General features: G+C 38.1%; 1 protein-coding gene across 1 annotated transcript in view; it reads left to right on the forward strand.

The window, feature by feature from the left end:
* The window catches only part of RYR2 (ryanodine receptor 2), a 674490-nt gene that overhangs the window by 219694 nt on the left and 437625 nt on the right, over positions 1 to 17171 (forward strand). Inside the window, exon 6 of the mRNA XM_077751737.1 lies at positions 12137 to 12157. Coding sequence (XP_077607863.1) covers positions 12137 to 12157 — 21 coding nt within the window. The remainder of the gene's footprint in view (positions 1 to 12136; positions 12158 to 17171) is intronic.

Consider the following 17171-nt stretch of genomic DNA (forward strand, 5'->3'; position numbering starts at 1 on the left):
TCCAGGGCTCATCCCAACAAGTGCCCTCCTTAATGCCCATCCTCCATTTAGCCCATCCCACACCCCTCACCCCCTTCAACCCTCAGTATGTTCTCTGTATTTAAGAGTCCCTTATGGTTTGTTCCCTCTCGGTTTTTATCTTACTTTTCCTAACCTTCCCCTATGATCATCTCTTGTGTGTCTTAAATTCCGCATATGAGTGAAATCATGGGATATGTGTCTTTTTCTGTCTTATTTCACTTTTATCACTTTTATTTTCATTTCTGTTGTTTTTTCAAAACCACCCATCCCTATTAGTAAACCCCATGAGGGCTGGGATTTTGCTCTGTTGTGTTCACTTGCTCTACCACTAACACCTAAGATGTGTGTTATAAACCAGATATTTAGTAATTATTGCCAACTTGAGGAACGGCAAGAGACTTTATAAATCAAAAATTAGGGGGCTGAAAAGTGCCAACAACTCTGTTCCTGCTGCTATTGCAACAGTTTTGAACTGAAGGTAGGACTTTTGCCTGTGAGGTCCTGCCGTTTATCACCTCGCCTCTCTCTACTGTGGAAGAAGAGGAATATTTTTGGAAGGGAAAATGAGAAAATAACCTTTGGGGTCAGGTACCCACGCACTCCTGTTGGCCTGGCACAACACGGGTTATGCCCTCTGGTCACCGCCCACTTCCTGCCGGTTCCCCTTCTGCCTGTCCGAAGTGCCTCCATCCTGGTGAGAAATTATATGGCCATTCCCAGGCATGGTGCCTTTGTGAACCAGATAGAAGATCTAGAAACTTTCCCCAGATGAAAATACAGATAAAATGTACACATACGAAATCTCTCACCTAGTGTCAGGTTTGAAGATTCACATTTTTTTAATGTTTATTTTTGAGAGAGAGAGACACACAGAGATGAGTGGGGGAGGGACAGATAGAGAAGGAGACACAGAATCTGAAACAGGCTCCAGGCTCTGAGCTGTCAGCACAGAACCCGATGTAGGCTCAAACTCATGAGCTGCGAGATCATGACCTGAGGAGAAGTTGGACACTCAACAGACTGAACCACCCACATGAGCCCTCAGATTTGAAGATTTAAACAGAGGTCAAGCAGCTCCTCCTAGTTGCAGTCACACACTCTCATAAGCTGTCTTTTGTTGTGGTGGTGGTGGTTTGTTTGTTTTTTTGAGGGGCGAGAGGCAAAGGAAGGAGGCAGAGAGAGAGAGAGACAGACTGAGACTCTTAATCAGGCTCCACACTGAGCATGGAGCCTGATGCGGGGCTTGATCTCAAGACCGTGACAGCATGACCAGAGCCAAAATCGAGAGTTGGATGCTTAACTTACTGAGCCATTCACACGCCCAGAACCTATCTTTGTTTGCAGCTAATCTCAAGCTGTGAGAGAGAGACAAAGACCAATGGGATCTGAGGATTCAAGAGACCAGATGGAACATTTAAGCCAGGCCTGGGGGTACAACCAGATTATGTTCACGTGGCTTCTCAGGTCATGGTGAAGCCAGTATCTCCAAGACTGCACAGAACCATGGGAGAGTTCTCTACTGGACCAGAAAACCTCAGAAATGTCCCAAGGGTGCATATTGTGGGCTTCGTATTGTAGTGCACTGATTCCATGCTTCTGGAGAAAGTGAGCCTGGCATGAGACAGGAAGAATATTGGAAGCATTGCATTTTCCGGCATGACAGAAAGCGTCCTAATGAGATTAGACCATGCAAAGAGAAAGAGAAATGGTAGGTAGGTACCCGAAGGAGCCACAGTGAGCCAGAAAATTTGAGTATTTTGTAAGCTGGAATTGGTTGCATTTGCTTACCCTGCAGATGAGTAAACTGTGGTCCAGGCTCTCTGCAGAGTAAATGGTGAGAGAGAGCCTGACAGCTAGGATTGTTTCTTCCAGGACAGGATGTGAATGGAATGTGTGAATTGCAAACACCCAGCAAATGCTTTTTTTTTTTGGGAAGTGAAGGAATAAAAACCAGGTTTCAGGGCCAAAGATTAAAACAGGATTGTCTGTACATGTCTATGATGTGGAAATTTCATTTTTTTTCTTATGGTTTATACAGTGCTAGTATTAGTGTGTATAACAATTATATGAGTAGGGAAATGAAGTATGTCATTCATCCATTCACGAGCTTTAGTTGCTATACTTCCAGGATGGATTTGAGGAGGACGCTATGTAGATACTTAAATACATAGTTGATGTATTTGATACTTGATTTGTTGGTAGTTTCCTCACAAGCAGTTTTTGGTTCCTCTGAGAACTACTCAGGCATCAATTAGGAGGGTGTCTGTGCCCGGGAATGGATCAAGCCAATAATTAGGTCACCCTCATGCTGCTTTGTCAAGGATTGCGTTGATTGTGACCTCTTTCTAGGCCTTTAACTTGCTTCTCAATGTTGTACAACTGTCCCCTGCCCAGACTACCCCTAATGTAATTGTTACCATGTGACCTTGGGCTTTGTGAATGAATTTAAGGCTCCAGTTTCTCTTTCTCTCTGCCTTTAGTTAGTTCTTCATTCTGTCCCTCCTCTATCCAAACTGGACTCGCTCCTTGAATATGCTCTATTTCCTGTGGATACCTATTCTTTTTTTTTTTTTTTTTAATGTTTTATTTATTTTTGAGAGCGCATGAGCAGGGGAGGAGCAGAGAGAGGGGGGGGCAGAAGATCTGAAGCAGGCTCTGCCCTGTCAGCACAGAGCCCAGTATGGGGCTCGAACCCACAAACAATGAGATCATGACCTGAGTTGAAGTCGGATGCTTAACCAACTGAGCCACCCAGGTGCTGCCCACAGATACCTGTTCTTATATACTTAGCACACTCATGCCTCAACATAGAATCCTGGGACTTTCGCTCCATCCTTCTATGCACATATTCAAATTGTCATCTTTCTTGAATCCTTTCCTAATCCTCCCAGCCAGAAGTAATATTTCTCTTCACTGGGCAGAGAAGCCCAGTGATAGGCAGAAACCCTATCACTGGGTTTTCAAGTTTGCTTACATTTCTCTCATTTTATATTACATAATAAATATTTGGTATGTATTATATACAATTTATGTGTACATATACAGTATTGTTTTTAATGTCTGAAATGTTTTTATTTCACTTATTTTTTTAAAAATGTTTTAATGTTTGTTTATTTTTGAGAGACAGAGTGTGAGTTGGGGAGGGTCAGAGAGAGAGAGCGAGACACAGAATCTGAAGCAGGCTTCAGGCTCTGAGGTGTCACCACAGAGCTTGATGCGGTTCTTGAACCCACGAACCGTGAGATCATGACATGAGCTGAAGTCAGACGCTTAACTGACTGAATCACCTAGGTCCCCCTCATTTATTTTTTTTATAGAGCAGCTTTAGGTGTAGAGGAAATCATTGAGAAAGTTTTCATATTCCTCGTCCCCAATTCATCTATTATTACTATTCTTGCATTCATGTGGTGCATTTGGTATAATTCATGAGCTGCTATTGATGCATCATGATCACTCAGGGCCCAGAATTTACTTGAGGGTTCACTCTTTATGCTGTACATTCGGTGAATTTTGACCGATGTGTGATGTCATGTATGTACCATGATTATGTTATACAGAATGGTTTCACTTCCCCTAAACCCCCCTGTGCTTCACTCCCTCCCCCAACCACTGGAAACCACTGATATGTTACTGTGTCTATAGTTTTGCCTTTTCCATAATTCCATATAGTTGGAATCATATAATACATGGCCTTTTCATACTAGCAATATGCATTTAATGTTCTTCTGTGTCTTTTCCTAGCTTGGTAGTTCATTCCTTTTTTATTGCTGAATAATATTCCATTTCATGGAAGTCCAGCAGTTTATCCATACACTTATTGAAGAGCATCTTGGTCACTTCCAAGTTTTGCCAATGATGTATAAAGTTGCCATAAAATCTTGTGCTCAGGCTTTCATGTAGACATAAGCTTTAAACTCCTTTGGGTAAATACTGAGGAATGTGATTCCTGGATCATAATGTTAATAGTATGTTTCTTTTCCTAAGAAGACTTTCTTCCAACATGGCTGTACCATGTTGCATTCTGAGTAACACTGATGGGGTTCCTGTTGCTCCACATCCTCATCAGCATTTGCTGTTGTCAGTTTTTGGATTTTAGCCATTCTAATAGATGTGCAGTGGTGTCTCATTATTACTTTAATTTGCAATTCCCTGATAGCATATGATGTTGAGTATCTTTTTCCATAGTTATTGTCACTGTCTATCTTCTTTGATGAGGTGCCTGTCAGATACTTTGCGAAGTTTTCAAGTGGGCTGTTTATTTTTTCTATTGTTGAGTTTTAAGAGTTCTTTGTATATGCCCCTTCTTTATCATGTACCTATTTTGCAGAGATTTTCTCCCATTTGTGGCTTGTCTTTCCCTTTGGCCAACAGTATCTTTCACAGAGCATAATATTTAATTTTAATGAAGCCCATCTTAGCTTTTTTCCTCCCATGGATCATGCTTTGGTGGTGTTATCTAAATAGTCATTGCCAAACCTAAGATCAGGCAGATTTTTGCCTGTGTTATCTTCTAGGGTTTTTTTTCTTTGTCTAATGTTTTATATTTAAATCTGTGATACGCTTTGGATTATTTTTTCCCGAGAGTTTAAGGTCTGCATCTAGATTCATCATTGTTCCAGCATTATTTGGTGAAAAGACCATCTTTTTTCCGTTGAATGACCTTTGTACCTCATCAAAGACCAGTTGACTACATGTATGTGAGTCTGTTTCTGGGTTTTCTGTTCTGTTCTAGTGATGTTTGTCTGTTTTCCAGCCACTCCCGGATTTTCTTGATCGCTATAGCTTTACAGTACGTCTTGATGTAGTGTCAGACTTCTGAATTTTTCTCCTTCAGTGTTATGTTGGCTCTTGTTTTTTTGCATTCCCATAAAAGCTTTAGAATCGGTTTGTCGGTATCCACAAAATAACTTGTTGGGATGTTGATTGGAATAGCACTGAATTGTTTTGTTAAAAATCAGTGTATCCCTCTTTGCATCCCTCACTTTTTTTTGGTAATAAATGGATCTGGAATTTATTTATGAGGTTATTATTATATGGAATTTATTATTACTCAGTGTAGATTCGTCTGGAGTTTACTTAAATTAGCATGTAAGTTGATTTGTTTTCCCATAGCAAAGCAAAACATCCATCATTGTTCATGACTGATGTTCCCTTTTTTTTTGATTGTGAAGCCTTTTTAGTCATACATTGAATTCATACATTCCCAAATGTGTTACTCTGAATTAAGTGTTTTGTCATACATGTCTGTCCATTATTCTTCCCAAACAGCCCCAATTTGATCACTGTATTTTGGAAATGTTTTAATATTTAATAGGGTTAGTTTCACCTCATTACTTTTTTTCCCCTCACAAATTATTCATATTCTACTTGACTATTTATTTCCCCAAATGAATTTACTTGTGGTATTTAACCAAGCATTGTAATTCTCATAAGAACCTACCTGGAAGAGAGCCACTCTATTATTTCTTAGCACCTTTCTGTTTGAATCATGCTAATATTAAAGTTTATGGAAGAGTCATTTTAACATATTCTGTGCTTAGAGAAAGTAGGTGTTCCTGAGGATTTGGAGAAATTCAGAAAGCAATTCCAGGAACTGTTCCTTTTATAAAATGGGAATAATTTAGAAGCTCTCTATTATCTAGTTTAAATTTTAGAAGAAGAAAATTAAACTTCAAGTAGATTTTCTATACTCTTTCCTGGAATTAAGTTAAATGTGTTACTGTAGGAGATTGCTAAGTTTACTCTATTGTGTTAAATCTGTTTTATTGTTTCATAAACTCCCCAGAATGTGAAGTTTCTGTGTGACTAATACAAAAATCAGAATAAAGCCAGGAAATTGGACTAAAGTGTAATACAGTAAATTTTAGTGGTGACTTCATTTGCTTAATTAAATTTATGATTTTTTTCCTTAAGCTGATGGCACAAAGGACTTTAAGGTCTCATGTAGTTAAAATGCGCTCATGTGGCGCTTGTGTGGCTCAGCCTGTTAAGTGTCTGACTTAGGCTCATGTCATGATCTCACAGCTTGTAGGTTCAAGCCGTGCATTGGGCTCTGTGCTGACAGCTCAGAGCCTGGAGCCTGCTTCGGATTCTGTGTCTCCTCCTCTCTCTGCCCCACCCCCATTCGCGTTTTATCTGTCTGTCTCTCAAAAGTAAATAAACATTAAAAAATTTCTTAATTAAAAAATATAAATCACATTCTACATTGAACTGTAGAGACATACTTCTTTTTATTTACTTATAACTTATATACATATAATTTATATATGTATAATTTATTTTTATTTATTTATAATTTCCTTAATGTTAGCACCACATCTATTTGTTCTAATTTAATACTTAGTATTTTCCATTTTAATATTATGTGACTTACTTCTGAGAGCGTTTAAGTAAATACCTCAGTTTGAGGTCCAGTGAATCTTCAATTCTGTTGTTTATAAGTGTATTTGAAAATTAAAAAGAAAATAGAAATAAAAGAAAAAATTTCCTTTCTGTTGAGACTAATAGTTACAGGAGAGAAGGCGAGTATAAAAATACCTAGCACAGTTTCCTCTTTTTTATAATTGTCTTCTAAATCATTATTCTCCTTTCTGCCTCTTCAGTCCGTGCATTGGATGCCTCCATTTTATTATGTATCTCATTTATAGCATTTTTTAATTCATCATAACTATTTTTGAGCTCCATAGTGTTTGTAGCAATAGTTTCTCTGATGTCTTCCATGCTTTATTCAAGTCCAGCGATTAATTTTATGATTGTTGTTCTAAATTCTTATTCAGTTATATTGCTTAGCCTAAGTGTCCATCAACTGATGAATGGATCAAGAAGATGTGGTTTATCTATACAATGGGATACTATGTGGCAATGAGAAAGAATGAAATCTGGCCATGTGTAGCAACATGGATGGAACTTGAGGGTGTTACCCTGAGCGAAATAAGTCAGGCAGAGAAGGACGGATACCATATGTTTGCACGTAAAGGAGGATTAGAAGGAACTTAACAGAGGACCATGGGAGAGAAGAAGGGGGAAAAATAGTGGGGGAGAGGGAGGGAGGCAAACCATGAGAGACTCTTGAATGTTGAGAACAAACAGAGGGCAGATGGGGTGGGGGGGAGGGGAAGGGGATGATGAGCATGGAGGAGGGCACTTGTGGGGATGAGCACTGGGTGTTATATGGGAACCAACTTGACAATAAACTATTAAAAAAATACCTAGCACAAGTAGTAAGTTCTTACTAAAATTAGTTTCTTTCCCCTTCCTGCTGCTGAGGGATAAACTCATTGCTTGTTGAGATGTGATTGACTTACCTATATGCCGATATTTAATAAAAGGGTATAATGTGGATTTCTTTTAATTTTTTATTAAATGACAGTCTGGTAACTCTCATTCAACAAATAATTAGTCACCAAGGAATCCATGGCTTTTTTGGGGGGACTCGGAGGAAGGGAACATGGAAGTCAAAACAAAGCAGTTTTATTTGGAATCTTTTGTTGTTTGCGTGAGGACTCGTTTGAAAAATTAGAGAAAAATTTTCATTAGTTCCATTACCAAGTTGCAGTAGATCACTAATTGCTATTTCAGCTATTGAATGGATATGTAAATTGTGATATATTCATATAAAAAATGTTATTAAGCCAGGAAAATGAATTGATTCCTACTACACCTGCGACAGTGTGATGAGTTTTACTAACCTAATAATGGCTAAAGGAACTGGATAAAAAGAGAACGTAGTCTATATTTCCAAAATAAGAAAAGTAAAACTTGGGCGCTTGGATAGCTCAGTTGGTTAGGCATCCAAGTATTAATCTCATTTCAGGTCATGATCTCATGGGTTCCTGAGATTGAGTCCTATGTCTGGCTCTGCACTGACAGCGTGGAGCCTGCTTGAGATTCTCTGTCTCCCCCTCTCTCTTCCCCTGCCTAGCTCATTTGCGCTTGCACGCGCTCTCTCTCTCAAAAATAAAATAAGTAAATATTTAAATTAATAGTGGTAGAATAATGGCTCTCTTTGAGGAGGGTGTGAAAGAAGCTTCTTGGTCATGGTAGTGTCCTACGTGTAGATCTGGGGCTGATTACATAGGCTCATTTACTCAGTAAAATTTCAGCAAACGCTATACTCATGGCTTACGATTTTTTTGAACTGAATATATTCATTAAAAACACAGGCTCTCAAAATCTTACTTTGCTTTAAAAAATCTAGATGACTTCATCATATTTTGAATCTTGGAACACAGTGTGCAAATTTTCATGTCCCTTCTCCCCTATCCAATTTTAATAATAAACAGCCTGTGTGGTAGAGAATTATTTGTAGGGTAGAGAATTTGTTTTCTACTTTCCTCTAATTTATTATTCAAGAAAATTTAACAGCAGGGTAGTAGATTGTAGGCATGCATTAAGTATTTTAATTACTTGTTTGTGTTATGCCTTGATATTAAAGTTCTTAGGGTGCCTGGGTGGCTTAGTCAGTTAAGCATCAGACTTCGGTTCAGGTCATGATCTGATGGTTCTTGAGTTTGAGCCCCGTGTTGGGTTCTGTGCTGACAGGTTGGAGCCTGGAGCCTGCTTCATATTCTGCATCCTTCCCCAGCTTGTGCTATTTCTCTCTGTCTCTCTTTCACTTTCAAACATAAGTAAACATTAAAAAAATTTTAAAAATCCCTATTCATGTTGAATGTTTTTTTGTTGTAGTTATCTGGAAATGTATCTATGGAAAAAAACCACACATGCTATGAACAAGTGAAACTAAAAAACATGTTTGATGTTCTGAGAATCTCTAGGTGCATTTTACTTTCTCTCATCTTGATGTTAACATATTTTACTGGGTGGAACTTACCATAAGAAATAGACTGTTGAGGGGCACCTGTTTGGCTGAGTCGGTTAACTGTCCACTTTAGCTCAGGTCATGATCTCACAGTTCGTGGGTTCAAGCCCCTCATCGGGCTCTGTGCTGACAGCTCAGAGCCTGGAGCCTGCTTGGGATTCTGGGTCTCTTTCATTCTCTGCCCCTCTCCCGCTTGTGCTCTGTCTCTCTCTCAAAAATAAACAAACATTAAAAAAATAAAAAAAAGAAAGAAATAGACTGTTGAGTCCTACTCTTGATTTCAGTCTTGATCTCATGGTTCGTGGGTTTGGGGCCTGCATTGGGCTCTGTGCTGACAGTGTGGAGCCTGCTTGGGATTCTCTTTTTCTCTCTCTCTGCCTCTCCCCCACTCATGCATGATGCATGAGTGCTTTCTCTCTCTCTCTCTCTTTCTAAAATAAGTAAACTTAAAAAAAAGAAATCTGCTGTTGAGCAATTTCAAATTGAATGCAAAATAAAAATGTGAAGCAGAAGAAAAAAAAAGATTATGTAACTTGCATATGGTGTACCTAGTAGTGGTATGGCAGTGTGGGGCTTTGACCTTAAACCCCAATGTCAAGGTCAAGTTGCATTGTTTAATAGCTAAGTGACATTTTTTTTTCATTATGGAAGATTTGTAATACCTTTACTTGTCATTTGTATCTTCATATGTAAAATGCAGATAATAAAATTACCCGTAAAACATTTAGTTTAAAGCCTGGCACATAGTAACTACTTAATATGTGACTTAAAGGTTTAATAATAATAAAATTCTTCACCTTACACAGTAAAATGCGTTAAACAATTTGGGAGAAGCAACCAAAAAAATTTTTTTTAACGTTATGGAATAATTCATGTTTATATAACCTAAATGTATCAATTAAAATATGAATAAAGAAGAGATGTCATGTGAATGTTTAGTTTTTCATATAATGATACAATTTAGAATTAATTGCTTTTTTATTATGTTTTTAACTTCTGTCCTCTGCTGAATCAACTTAGAATTTAAACTACGCTTTTGTTTTTCTTAATGGCAGTTTTGTTTTCTTTGAAAAATGAGGTTGCCCTTTTTTTCAGTCTTATTATGATAGAATATTTAATGTAATTTCCTGGAGATATCAAAATTTTTATTTTCTCTAATGTAATCTCTGCATATTTTTAAAATCCCAAGTATTTGGATAATAAATGATTGGAATAAGTGTTCATTGTCTTATATGCTTTATGGATTTGGTAATTACTTAAATTACAAAATTAATCAGGGTTATTGTGAACTTTATATTTCCCTTCCTCAGTTATCTCCGCAGAAATCATTCTTGTCTTCACCATTCGCAGGCATTTAATGAAATTCTTGTTAACATTAATAGGAGACGTGCCATGAAATTGCTTTGAATTGCTTATGCATAATTACAACTTGATTGCCCTTTAGTCTTTTAAATCTGTGGGTCATTTGTCTTGTCATTTGTTTTGATCTGATAATTCACCCCCAGGACATGCTGTTGCTAAAGGCTTGCTTTGGGTATTAAGATACTGAGTTTGTTATATTGCTACTAATTTTTGCTACTTTAAGAAATTGTTTCTCCTTGTAAATATAGATCAGTAAAGAACTTCTATTACTAATACTAGTTACTGACTCTTGATTACAAGTTCTCTTTCTTCTAGAAAAATCCTACACTTTATCTTTGCACTGATGCAGGTGTGTGTCTGTGAGAGAGATATATATAGAGAGAGAATGTTTAACATTTAGAAGTGAAAATCATGGGCTGATAAAATGTCTTTGCTAATCAATGGAGTCACTGAAAGTATGGCATATTTTGTTTTCCTGACAAATATTTTAAAGGAGATCATTTCACATTTTCTTGAGTTATTGTTTTTAAAAGAGGTAAATATAAAGATTTGTCTTTTTGGAGGTAGAAAAGTAAATGGTAACTATATTACAACTGATCATGACTAAATTGTTTCCCCCTATGGCAGGATCTGAAGAAATAAATTCATCACATTGTTAATAAATTAATATTTAAAATGAGGACTTGAACTTTATATCACAGCCAAATATCTTAAATATTTATAGTGAAATCACTTCTTTCCATTCAGTAAATTCATGTCTCTTAAATAGTAGTTGTGTGTTTTTAAAATGCATAGATTGCGAGGAGACTGGTAACAGATTTTCAGAAGACTAAACAAATTATTAAATAAACCAAAATGCTCTCTTGTAAGTAACCTACTGGGGCTTCAAAACAATTCCACCTGTATATTTAGGTTGTTATTTTTATATCGTGGTCTAATATTTAAAAAATAACACTGTGTATGTTACATTTTATGCACATTTCCTTCTAGGAGCTTGCTTACTAAGGGATGCAGATTCTTAGCCATGGCCCAAGATTTCTGCCTAACTAGCTTAAATCTTACCTAATTAATGAATTGCCTAAAGAAGAAAGTTACAAATAAACATAAATGCATGAAGAGTCTGAAACAAACTTCAAGTCTCATAAGATAGCAATCATAGATGTTCTATTAGGGGGGTGGGTTTTGGAAGCAATTCTGAGAGGGAGTATGCCCCTCAAAGTTGAATTTTTCTGTTATTGTTCTGATTGATTTGGTAGGAACTGAGGGCATTGTAGAGACAGTCTTTGTTGATGTATGGATTTTTAATTCTATTTTATACTTTGGAATATAATTTTATTCACTTAATATTTTAAAAGAATCACATAATGATTATGAGACCAACATGCATTCATTAATAAATGCAATTAAAAATGTGATGCTGAAACAATTTCAGGATATTTTGGCAAGGCATGCCTTTTGTTATATTGTGACATTTTATACAACATTAGGAATATTGGGGTAAAATAAACTTTTATTTCATGAAATATTTTTATAGTTAGATGCTGTATTTCTAAATTGACCTTTTTCAATAAGTAGATACTTTACAGTTAGAGGAGAAGAGTGGTCCCTAAGTCTGGAGGCCTGTTAGGTTTGAGAATCAGGTTACTGTTCATGTTTGCTTTTGAATATGTTGGATTCTTAATGATTTCACGTACCTGGGTGCTTTTCCAGCTTAATAACTTTAAAAGTTCCGATTATTAAGTTAATTGACTTTTTCTGGTTTGTTTGAGATTAAAGGTTATTAATTAAAATTTGAATACTTTCATTTTCCGTTAGACATGGAAGTAGATTTTGGTTCAGGGACCACATTTCAGTTTATTTAAATGACAGTAATTGAAACATTGCCAGGTGCTTATTTGTTTGCTTGTTATTTATTTTGGCTTTTTCTTTCCCCAGCAAGTTGATGTGGAAAAATGGGTATGTGTTTCCATGTATTTACAAAGAAATTGTTTAAACAAGTGCACGTTTGCTGTTGCCTCTAATCTTTTTTGTTTTGCTTCTTAGCGTGGCTTGTCCTGTGAGCCTTCAAACTAACTACTCTCTTGTAGCAAACACATACTTTACTGGTCTCTAGGTAGAACCTTATGAATATTTGGTTTTGCTTCATATTAAATGAGATAGATTGAAAAATTCTCCCTACCTAGAAGTATATACTTTCTGTATGCTTTGTAATTATGATATGCCTCTGATCAACAGGAATCAGAATTGTTCATCTCTTTTGCAACATATCTCGACTACTTAAAGTCCTCCTGCTTAGCTCTTATATTTTTCCATGTACTGTAGAAATGATTTGTCATCTGCATTAGTGCAATCTTAAAAAGTAAAGGTGCTGTCAGTATCGTGAGGAAAGATAAAGGTGCAGGATCCTGGAGGCAAAGTCTGGACCAACATTGTGACAAATCGTGTAAGGTAGCCATGTTAGTACTCAGATGTCACTTTTCTCTTCTGCTAAAAAGAGAGAAGGACCCTTCCAGTCCTGAACACCCTGAATACCTTTAATTCTGAATGGAAATTAGAGTCTCACCAACACTGTTTTTCCAGAGCATGCAAAACATTGAAGCATGTTTTATTATTTTTGTTGTTGTATTGGTTTTTTTGTTGTTGTTATTTTTTTTCTCTGTGACTTAATATATTGACCTTAATTAAAGACTGACTTATTTTATGGCTTCATTGTATCTTTATTATTTTTCCTGATCCTGGGATATGATTCTCTTGATAGTCTCTATTTTTGAGCATTTTGCTACCTTCTCAGTAGCCTTTCAGTGGTATTTCCCAAATGAGTGCATGTTCACTTGGCTTTTTGTGAATCTTGGCTCTTTTTCGATCACTGTATCTCTTTATATTGATGGAAAGCTTTTTTTTTTTTTTTGTACTTGCCATTTCCGTGATGATGATGATGATACCCATATAACTTTCAGAACATCTACTTCTATGTTGTATTTCTGGCAAGAATTTAAATTCATCATCTATCTCTTCATAGCTAAACTATTACTAATTTTGTTAAACTTTTTTTTTGTTTTTGTTTTAAAATTTCATGTCTTCTATGCATATAGTTAGAGTTCTGAGCCAAGCTTTATAGTGTTCTTGTCTTGAGAATAAAAGCCTGTTGCTAAGAACATATTGGTCATCTTTTTGTGGCTCCCTGCCAGTATTAGCTATCCTAAAATGAGTCTATCTTTTCTCATTTTTGTACCCCTTTACTTCCATTACTCTATTTTGGTGCTGTACCCAGATCACTTTTTCTTGAACCAAGCAGTCAACCCACTTTCAAATCTCCTGGAAATAAAATACATAAATGGGAACCCCCTTTTTCTTTGTCTGTGAGTATTTCCCTTCCTCCCTCTCTCTGTGTATCTGGTTACTCTTGATCTGCCTCACCATGTAGCTTTTCTCTCTCATTTTTGTAATAATTTCACATCTCAGAATTTATTCTTATCAAGTTTATTTGTACATCTTCACTGTCAAGATTGCTTTCTGGATCCGCGAAAGAAATGGAAGTAACATTGAGCTGAAAATCATGCAGTTCACTTTTGCACGTAACTAGCTTTATAACCTTATGTAGCCTATCTGTTGACTGTAACCTCCTTTTCTATAGGATTAGAATCTGGACCAGTCCTTTCTTGTCGTAACTTTGATACTGAAACATACTGCCATGTAGATATCATAAAATGAAAATGTCCTGCTGGATTTGTTTGAGGAAACTGATAATCATTATGAGTATATGATTCAGTAAATTTTAGATTTGAGCTCTTTCTTTGAAGACGCATGTAGTTCATATCTTCCACATTTGCCTTAGAAGTTTGACATTCAACTATAACCGGTATTTTGAAGGGTAACAGAAAACAATTTAACCTCCTGCCCACCTACCTGCTCTAAGGGGCCTCTCCTCTGTCCTGTTGGTTAAACGAGGATGGGTCCCATGACCTTTCTTATATTCAGAGAGTAAGACCCCCCCTCCAGTCATTTTAAGTCACAAAAGTCTCATTTTGGTAATCATACCATGCAATTCTGTTTAATAGAGGAGTCTGAAGTTAATGTAGGTTAACCTGTGTCAGAGCTCAGGTCCCCCACCCCCCAGGTGGGAACCCTGGAGGGGAAGGGAGTTTTGAAGGGGACGCTGAGTCTTACTTCACGCTGCCAGGTTCCTCACACCCCAGCCCAGTGCCCAGCTCTTCTGCCCCTATCAGGGTGCAGTGGGAGCATGGCAGAAGAGGGAAGTTGGCAGGAAGTCTTTGTTTTAAAAATGAAAAAAAAATTTAATATTCTTTATTTTTGAGAGAGAGAGAGAAGGAGACAGGAGAGAGAGAAAGACAGAGTGGGAGCAGGGGAGGGGCAGAGAGAGGGAGACACAGAATCAGAAGCAGGTTCCAGGCTCTGAGCTGTCAGCACAGAGCCTGAAGCGGGACTTGAACCCACAAACTGCGAGATCATGACCTGAGCCGAAGTCGGATGCTTAACGACCTAACCGACTGAACCACCCACGTGCCCTGGCAGGAAGTCTTTCTTGAGGACAGTGCCCTTGATTGGGCTTGTCAGGTGTTGAGGCGAGCTCTCTCTGGGGGCACTTGGGAGGGTTTTCTGGGGAATGTCTGTCACCAGAAACCTGACCCGTGGTTCTCTTGCTGCAGTCAGTGATCCTCCTGCTGGTCAGTGGTGACAACTGCCTTGTCCCAAGGTCTCTTGGGAGCATTACGGACATCCCCAGGCTGGCTCTTTGCAGGGAAGCCTGTCTGTCTGCTGGCAGCCAGCCACCTCTCTACATTCTGCTGCCACAGCCTACCTAGCCCATCTCTTTGTCTTGATCTCCAGGCACACTGAGACAGTGGTCTCTCGTGTCCAGCTTCCTGGGGACACAGATGTCCCCAAAGCCACTCTCTTCTAGGCTTGAGGGGAGGGCAGGCTTGGGTGGGCTAGAGCAGGGCTCAGAAACTCCCAATACCTCCCTTCCAGAAACCATCCCTTTGCTCCCTACCGCTTCTGGAAGACCAGGGCTGGGGGTCAGCCAAGCAGCAAGTGGATTTTCAGCCTCCCCCTTTGGTGTATAACAATGTAGTCTGGGATGTGATACTATTTGCCATCACTTTGTTCTGAGGCAAGTGTCCTCTTTTAACAGTTATACTTGCTTAACTACACAGTGCATTTAACAGCCCTCAGATGAAGACCTTTAAGAGCCTTGTAAAATTTACATATATATGGAAATTCAAATGGGTTCTTGTAAATTTTCTGAAAGATAATTCTGGATAGGTTCATCAGAGGTCAGTCAATCAGCCTTAATCAATGTCTTCCTCTCCATCTTCCTCCCTTCCTCTCTCCACTTGTTTCCCAGTGTCTCTTTGAGTATCTTTGAGTATTTTGCATTTAATCATAAGCCCATTGAGTAATCAAATGTTGCTCTTCATACACAAAGGGAGAATAACATTGGTGAGACCTGGATTAACTGGTGATAGATAGCCTGTTATTTCCATCTACTCCACCCCAGCCTTCTGGCCTCCCTAACCCATAGCATTGGTTTCTAACATGGGCCCTGGGTTTGGGTTGAAGGTCATGGGTGGAGCTGGAGAGAAGAGATGGAAAATATTGTGATACTGTTAGATGTGAAACATTGTCTATAGACCAAATGAGGTCTCATGCGTATACTTGCTCTTTTCAAGAATACATTGATGCTGTTGTAATTGTTAAGATATAAAATTCTTTCAAATGTTCCTTAACTCATTAGCAGTTTAAAAAAAATAATGTGTTGGGGCACCTGGGTGGCTCAGTTGGTTAAGCATCTGAATTCAGCTCAGGTTCTCACAGTTCGTGGGTTTGAGCCCTGCATTGGGCTCTGTGCTGACAGCTAGCTCAGAGCTTGGAGCCTGCTTCAGATTCTGTGTCTCCCTCTCTCTCTGACCTTCCCCTGCTCACACTCGCGTGCCTGCACGTTCTCTCTCTCTTTCAGAAATAAATAAAACATTTAAAAATTTAAAAAAATAATGTGTTTTCATGTGCATGTACTGTTATGCAAGGGTCTGTGAAATGCTTTTATGTTACCATGTTTCATACATGTTTGAAATGGTTTGGAAAAAGAATCTTCTATATTTTGACATACACAATTTAAAAAAATTTTAATGTTTATTCATTTTTGAGAGAAAGAGACAAAATGCAAGCAGGGGAGGGATAGAGAAAGAGATAGACACAGAATCTGAAGCAGGCTCTGGGCTCTGAGCTGTCAGCACAGAGCCTGACACGGGACTCGAACCCATGAACCGTGAGATCATGACCTGCGCTGGAGTCAGGAGCCCCAGTATACACAATTTTTTATATGTAGGTGGTGGTCTGAGTATAGGTGAGGCTGTATCTTCAGGTCATTATGATCCATATATTCTGTGTAGAGATCAGTTTGTTGGTTTTGATTTAGAGAAATTTTTTCATGAGACAATCTACAAAAAGAGGAAAGCGCTAAATAGCTCTTTTACTTCATATTTTAGGTGTTCATGCAGTTCAGTGATTTATAAACCTGTGTCAGAGAGCCAAAATGGGAGGATTTATGGTAGCTTATCAGAAGCATTTTTCTTTACCCTTCAAAAGAAGAACCGGATAGTTGCACACACACTGGATAATTGTCAAATTCATTACATGCAAAAGAAAAGGCAGTCCATTTAAACCCTGTCTGTACAGAAATGTCAATAGGTTGAAAATGACAACAGTTATGACCAATCTGCCCCCAAAATATAGTGAGTTATTTAAAAGGAACCAGCATGCACCTATAATTAGATAGTCATTAATATGAGCAATGATCAGGGCACCTGGGTGGCTCTGTTGGTTAAGCGTCCAACTTCAGGTTCATCTCAGGTCATGATCTCATGGTCTGTGAGTACAAGCCCCACATTGGGTTCTGTGCTGACAGCTCACAGCTTGGAGCCTGCTTCGGGTTCTGTGTCTCTTTCTCTCT

Source organism: Crocuta crocuta, unplaced genomic scaffold (assembly GCF_008692635.1).
Source record: "Crocuta crocuta isolate KB4526 unplaced genomic scaffold, BGI_CrCroc_1.0 scaffold59-1, whole genome shotgun sequence".
In the NCBI taxonomy this organism is placed as follows: domain Eukaryota; kingdom Metazoa; phylum Chordata; class Mammalia; order Carnivora; family Hyaenidae; genus Crocuta; species Crocuta crocuta.